At 32.4% G+C, this 7,806-nt stretch overlaps 1 protein-coding gene across 1 annotated transcript; it reads left to right on the forward strand.

Moving 5' to 3' along the window:
- The first annotated feature begins 238 nt into the window (after nucleotides 1-238).
- Nucleotides 239-1,756, forward strand: LOC120153204 (cytochrome P450 94A1-like). Its single transcript, XM_039165205.1, has one exon. The coding sequence runs from the start codon at nucleotides 239-241 to the stop codon at nucleotides 1,754-1,756; it is 1,518 nt and encodes a 505-aa protein (XP_039021136.1).
- The last annotated feature ends 6,050 nt before the right edge of the window (nucleotides 1,757-7,806 follow it).

Raw genomic sequence — 7,806 nt, forward strand, 5'->3', positions numbered from 1 at the left:
TGATTTCTTTCTCCCACGTTCATAAACTCTTTTCAGATCCTTCAAGTTCTTGTTATTTTTTTGCATTCAGACAACATGCAATTCTATAATTTGTGAAACATTAATCTAACATTTTAATTATATATTTGTGAAAAAAGAAAGCATTCTAGAAAGTTTTTCCTGTCGAAGGAAGACAAAAGTTTTGGCCTATAAATAAAGCATATCATTCTGGGAATCATATCAGACAAACCCACCAAAGATGTTGATTCAGCTACTTGCATTATTGTTTATCGTCATTTTCCCTTTTTTTATCTTCAAGATCATCACTAAATCATCGAAATCCAGAAAATCAACTCCACCTTCAATTTTCCCAAAATCTTATCCAATAATCGGTTCTTCCTTGGCCATCAAATCCCATCGAGAAGATCGGGTGCAATGGACTACGCAAATCCTCCAGAGCTCTCCCTCCGGAACTTTCACCTTCGACCTTTTATTCGGTAGACGTCACATCTTCACGGCGAACCCCGCTAATGTCCAGCACATGCTCAAGACTCACTTCTCCAACTACCAGAAAGGCCCTTTCACTTACAGCGTTCTCTTCGATTTTCTCGGCAACGGAATCTTCAACGTCGACGGTGAGTCCTGGAAGTTTCAGAGACAAGTTGCAAGCCACGAGTTCAACACCAAGTCTCTTCGTAAATTTATCCAAACCGTTGTTGATACCGAGCTTAACGACCGTCTGATTCCGATGTTTTTTGATGCTACTGTTGATAAGACCGTGCTTGACTTGCAAGAGATTCTTCAGAGATTCGCTTTTGACAACGTTTGTAAAATCGCCTTCGGGTTTGACCCAGCATGTCTTTCGCCGTTGTTACCGTCGGCGGAGTTTGCCGAAGCGTTTGAAGATGCTACTAATATAAGTAGCAGAAGGTTCCGTGCTCTTTCTTGTTTATCTTGGAAAATCAAGCGGTTTTTTGATGTGGGATCGGAGAAAAGACTGAGGACTGCGGTCGACCGAGTCCGTGACTTTGCGATGAAGCTTGTAAGGGAAAAGAAACAGGAACTGGCCGATAAATCGTCTTTGGAATCTGTTGATCTTTTATCGAGGTTTTTGAGTTCGGGTCACACGGACGAGAATTTCGCTACGGATATTGTCATCAGCTTCATACTCGCCGGCCGCGACACGACGTCGGCAGCCCTGACATGGTTTTTCTGGTTATTATCCCAGAACCCTGAGGTTGAAAAAGAGATTCTCAAAGAAATCAAAGGGAAATCCGATATGCCGGTGCTTGAGGAAGTTAAGGACATGGTTTACACACATGCTTGTCTCTGCGAGACCATGAGACTGTATCCTCCGGTTCCGGTGGACAGCAAGAGGGCGGTGGACGACGATGTTTTTCCGGACGGAACTGTGGTGAAGAAAGGATCACCTGTGACGTATCATCCTTATGCTATGGGGAGGATGGAGATTATATGGGGATCGGATTGGGCGGAATTCAAGCCGGAGCGATGGTTGCAGAGAGACGAGGAAGGAAAATGGAGCTTTGTGGGGAGAGATCCTTATACTTATACGGTGTTCCAGGCGGGACCCAGGATTTGTCTGGGGAAAGAGATGGCGTTTCTGCAGATGAAAAGGGTGGTGGCTGGCGTTCTAAGGCGGTTCAAGGTGGTGCCGGCGGTGGAGGATGGGTTTCAGCCTTCGTTTATTGCTTTCCTGACGTCGAAAATGAAAGGCGGATTCCCTGTCAGGGCTGAGGTCAGAGTAAATCTAGATTAGATAATATTGTGTCGTTATTCACTTGCCAGTGAATTTATTTATTTGTATCATTTTGTTTTTATGTTCCTCCTGTTCAACTGCCACTTATAAATTAAACCAAGGCAAGAATGTAACAATCAGAACTAGTACTTAAATAATTACAATTATGGATCATAATCATATTCTATATTGTGTTGGGCTCCAGATTCTTACTGTAGATATTAATTTTTTCATTTAAATTTATTATTATTATTAAAATTATTATTATTAAAATTATTATTATTATTTATTATTAATATTAATATATATATTATTATTATTTAATAAATATTACAAACCCAAAAATGAGGCCCGATTACAACCAGGCCAGATCAGAAATGGCCCAAAATAGATGACCCAAACCCTTTAGGGTTTATAACATATCAGCTAGGGTTTTTTAACCCTAGCCCCAGCCGACGCTGCTTCCAGAAGCTCCCAGCTGCCACGCGGCGCCGCCTCTACCATTGCCTCATCCCCCTGCTGCCAAGTGCTCCAATCAGCCACTGCCGACGGTCAGCCGCCCCACGTCGCTACCTTACTGCCACGACACCCATCGAAGCTCCCAGAGGAGTCATTCCAGCCGTCCACGCATCCCGTTCTTCGGTGAGTCACCACAGATTCGGTGACTCACTATAAATCATCTCTAGGACCAGTTCGACGAGAGCCTCGGTGGTGGCTATAAAAGCCACCACACCTGCAAAGAGAAGAAGAAGACAGCCACGACAACAGAAGGGAAAACACAGACAGAAACGAAAAGAGAGCACATCAAATATAAACGAGACACCACGAGAAGAAAAACTACCAACGATCTCAGTCAACGACGAACCAATATAAAAAAAAAGGAAAATAGAAGAGAAGAGAAGAGAGAGCTTACTTTGTCATCGGAGGCACTCGAAACATCACCGGAAACCTTCGGATTTCGAAGGTAAAATCCTAGATCTAGGAATTTCTAAGGATTTTTAGGACAAATAGAGCCCGTATTCGACCTTAGGATGTAGAGATCTACGGTTTGGGCTAATTTTCCTAACTCCGGCCACCGTTCACGGTGGCCGGTAGTGGTGGTCGATGGTAGAGTAAGGCTGCCGGTCGCTGGTCGGCCAGCCTCCGGCGGGAAGAAGGAAGAGAGAGGCGAGAGAGTTTTTCTTCTCTCTCAGATAGAGAGAGAAGAGGAAAGAAGCGAATGAAGATGCTGGCCCGTAGGGCCAGCCGTTTAGGGTTTATAACCCCTCCCCCATACGACGTCGTTTAGGGGGAGGGGTGTGCGTGTAATTTCTATTAGGGGTAAACCCTGTTCGCAGTCATTATAGTTTGTGATCATTACAATTTAGTCACTGAAATTAATTTCTGATTATTTTAATTTAGTCTTTTAATTTAATTTTATTTTAATTTAGTCCTTATCAGCATATATATTTAAGGTAAATATCAAATTTAGTCCCTCATAGTTTAGTAATTTTTATTTTAATCTCGTATTATGAATTATGGTTAAATCACACTGTTAGCACTCAAGTTTTATAATATTTCGAATTAGAACTTTAGTTTTATAATCTTACATTTTAATCATTAATTTCATTAGTTTTTATTTTTTTTACTATGATTTTTAATATTTTAAATTTTAATACTATATTTTTATTTCCTTTTATTTTAATCATTATTTATTTTATTATTATTATTATTATTTTATTGTTTTAATTATTATTTCATTATTATTATTATTTATAAAAATAAATAAATAAATATATATAATAAATAATATATTTATTTTTATTTAAAATCCTATATTCCATAAATTACTTTTAATAATTATGTTTTAATATATATTTATTTATTATTAAGAAATGGCAGTATTAAAATAACTGGATATCCATTTTCTGATATTTTTAAATAAATAAATATCCTATTGTTTTAAAATTATTAATTATTTATTTATTAATATCGAAGAAAAGAGCTGTCTTAAGGCACCTAGAAGTCATTTTATGATATTTCTAAATAAATAAATATTTTATTTATATTTTATATATAAATATATTTTTTATATAATTATAACTTTGAAATAATAGAATTATAAATTAAATATATTTGAATTTTTAATAGAGACAATTTATAATTAATAAAGTACCAATTTTGGGCGTTGTAGGGGTGCTAATCCTTCCCTAAACGTAACCGACCACGAATCCATTTTTATTATTAAAAAGAACGAATTTTTGGTTAAACGCAGATTACTTTATCTTTTAACTGATGTTTTCTTAAAAACTCTTTTAAAGGATGATTTTTAGGTATTCGACCTACCTGACCCAAAAGGCCGATGGCGACTCTCAAATTATTTTAAAAAAACCATTTATTCACATCACTTTTCCCGCCAAAATAAAAATTTCGTGCCCGGACGAAAACCGGTTAGGACACTTACCTAATATGCAAGTTATAGGTTAAGCTAGAAGGAGGTTATTCTATCCATAAAGTTGTTGATGAGTGTGGTAAAGTGGTTTGGATTTAAAAATTTAAATTTATAAGATCAAGTTCGAGTCATATTATCACTTTTTGTAAATAATCTGTAAATTCTTATATAATTTCAATTGAGTTTTAGATATATTCTGATCCTAAGTTGGGAGAGTCACTTATGATATAAACTTTTTATTATATAAAAAAATTACATCTTTAAAGTTTATTCGAATTTTAAATATTATCTTTTTTAAATTTTCAAATATGTTCTTAAATATATATATATATATATATATATATATATATATATATATATATATATATATATATATATATATATATATATATATATATATATATATATAAAATGATTTATTAATATATAATATTTTCATTCGCTTACATTATATTCTCTTTACCATTAGCAATGACATTAATTTTAGATTAACAGTCAATCGTCAAATTTTTATTTTTTATTTCTTTCTTTAATTTTCTCTTTGAGTTATTTTTTTATTTTTGTTTAATTAATTTCACTCTATTTTATATGAAAATAGTTGATGATTTTTCATTAATATATCACATTTTTAAGATTAGATTTGATGTTGTCTCTCCGGTTAATAATTATTTAATAAATTTAATATATGCCTGTAATCACTCTAGACAGGTCACGTTTAAAATGTGATAAAATTATTATTTTGACATGTCATCATTTTTTATTAAATAGAGACTCGTTTACATTCTTGAGACGTATCAAGATTCGAACCAATAAAAGATGGTAACACGTTAGTATCCTTAACCATTAGGGTCGTTTGGTTCACGGAATGTAAGATTACCAGTGGGAATAAAAAATTACCAGGGAATAAGATTACTGAGAATGTTGTATTTTGTGTTTGGTTGATTTATCAGGAATGTAAGATTACCGTGTTTGATTAAAAAAATAAAAGATTATTAGAATGCATATTTGACCAAATTGTCCTTATTATATATTTATTTTTTAACAAGTTGAAAAATATTTATATATTTTCTTTAAAAAATTAAATTCATAAAATTTATATAATTTTTTTTACAAAATTAAAAATATAAAAAGGTTTAATGAAAGGGTAAAATTTTATTTTAACCCCTGAACTTCATATAAAATTTTAATTATAGATTTTTTTTTGTAAATCTAAAATAGTTTAAAGATAAATTTGTAATTTAACCTTCGTAGAATTTTTATTATTCAATGACAAAATAAGAATATTTTTGAAAAAAAATTTAAGGTCATTTTAGTCCGAAACGTCGGTAATCCAACAATACCTAAGGAAAGGGAGGTAATGACATTCCCGATAATACACCCCAAAAAATTCACTATTGGTAATGAAAGATTACCGGGAATGACATTCCCGGCCAACCAAACGGGAGAATGGGTCATTCCCATTCTCATAGAAATCTCACATTCCCCAACCAAACACACCCTTAGATTAATTAACGTTAGAAGTCAAACATGATTGTAATTCTATGTGTTGGCAAAACACTTGCTAAGGAAAAGCTGAAAATTTCTTGAAGCTGCAGTAAGTATGTGCTTAAAAGGAATGTCGTAGCATAGTTGGAAAGGCAAGATGCAATTGAGCTGACATCGCCTAAAGTTGAGTTTGGCAGCAAGCCTATGCAATTCTTATCAGGATTGAAGAATTAAAGTTAAACAAGACAATGAATTTGCAGCAGACGAGACGGTTTAATTCTTTTATTATGTACGTGTGTTCCATTAGTTTTAGACGTATGTATGAATGAGTGAATAAAAAAATTACGAGTGACAATGATAAAAGCTTAACAAAACTATAGTAATGTTTATAAAAACTAGTTGAAACTAGTGTCGTGTTGGTTGTCGTTCATGTTTATAATAATATTGTACGAGTTATAATATTCCTATTTTATAATCTCTCACTTGGCATATTCACATTTTGTCGGCAGGAAATTAAAAATGAATATATTAAAATAATATTTTACATGTAAAAGGTAATTGTCCGTATGCGACCAGATCAACGTGTAGGATATATTTCATGAAGCTTAAGATTTGGACTTTATCTATTTAAAATAGGAAACTTCTACGGTTTCGGCGAGTAACGATGAATATTACTAAGGACAAGTATCGTTAATTTGATTTATAAAATTTAAATTTTAAAAAATTCAACGTATAATTATAAATTAGTTAAAAAATTAAAGATAAATTATTTAAAATAAAGGGTAAATTATACCAATGATCACCTAACTGTTGTCCCTTTTTATTTTGACTAATATTTTTGAAATTTCTCCAAATAAGGTCACTCAACTGTTTAAATACATTTTATTTCAATTTTAAAAATTACGATATATTCTATATTTATAATCAAACAAAAAAATTATTTATTTTTTATTAATATATAAAGAACTGATAGCACATATATGACGATGTTGATCCATTCCTGTAATTAGGCTTGGCCCGAGAAGCTTGCTGATATGATATGGGCACAATACGATAGGTCTTGCACATGGATCCATAGTTCATCAGCAAAACCATTGGTTGTAACAATTTGCGAAGGCATGGCAGGCCAGCCTAATTTCCCCTTAATTTCTTGGGTTCCAAAAATATTTTTTAAATGGAAATTTTAATCTTTTCCGTTTAGTTTGATTTTTTAAATATATTTTTATTTCAAGTTATAAACATTATTTATGACTTCAGAAATGCTTTTAACTTTTAAAAAATAAAACTAAACGGAATCTAGCACCATTCCATACATGAAAGTACATGCAACCATCAACTGACAAGAGTTAATTATATTTAATGAATTTATAACTTAAACATCACTATGATAAAACTTGTTTGTGATTACAGAGCAGTGTACGTTCTAAATACTCTCAACCATTTGATAATGAATGTTCAATATCCCTGCTGCAGCCGCTGATACTCGAACTCATGACTTATAGGAACAACAACGATTCCTTTATTCACCGATATAAATTAGTTCGGCCAATAAGATAAACTTGATTGTAATGAAAGCAACGCTTTATAATATGTATTATTATTATTATTATATATATAAATGATAAAAATGATTTTCCCCGTAGCTGCATGCCTTTGATGTACGTTCATCTTTGGTGCTTGTGAAAATGCGAGAATCGACAGGGAGAAAGTTACAAGAATTGGATGCTTACTTTGGAAGCAAGGTAGGTCTAAGTTGACAATAAATAAATAAAATGTCAAAATCTTAAACTGGAATATGATGCCCGAAGTCGTAGCTTAATATATATATTAAAAAAATACAAAAACAACAATCACAGAAAACGGAAAATTCAGAGAAAGAAAGTCCACTCTGAAAAAACTCGACTCTGCTTTCAGCGTCAACTCCTACGTGACTTTAACTATTGCGTAAAATGTATTATACATCACTATTCTTTAAAAGGTTAATGTAAGAATAAGTGTCAAAATTATTCATTTTTTTATTTAGATGTCTAAATTATTTTTTGATTAATTCAGTTGTTTAATATTATAAATGTTATTATTTCAAGTGTATCAATCATAGTGATTGTTAAAAATTTCTGTTGGATAACATGTGTAGTATTCTAATGATTTTAAAAAA

The sequence above is a fragment of the Hibiscus syriacus genome, unplaced genomic scaffold, assembly GCF_006381635.1.
Source record: "Hibiscus syriacus cultivar Baekdansim isolate YM2019G1 unplaced genomic scaffold, ASM638163v2 tig00111099_pilon, whole genome shotgun sequence".
NCBI lineage: Eukaryota > Viridiplantae > Streptophyta > Magnoliopsida > Malvales > Malvaceae > Hibiscus > Hibiscus syriacus.

Bases quoted from the DNA above. Each gene is read 5' to 3' on its own strand.
- LOC120153204 (XM_039165205.1), top strand. From the start codon at position 239: ATGTTGATTCAGCTACTTGCATTATTGTTTATCGTCATTTTCCCTTTT.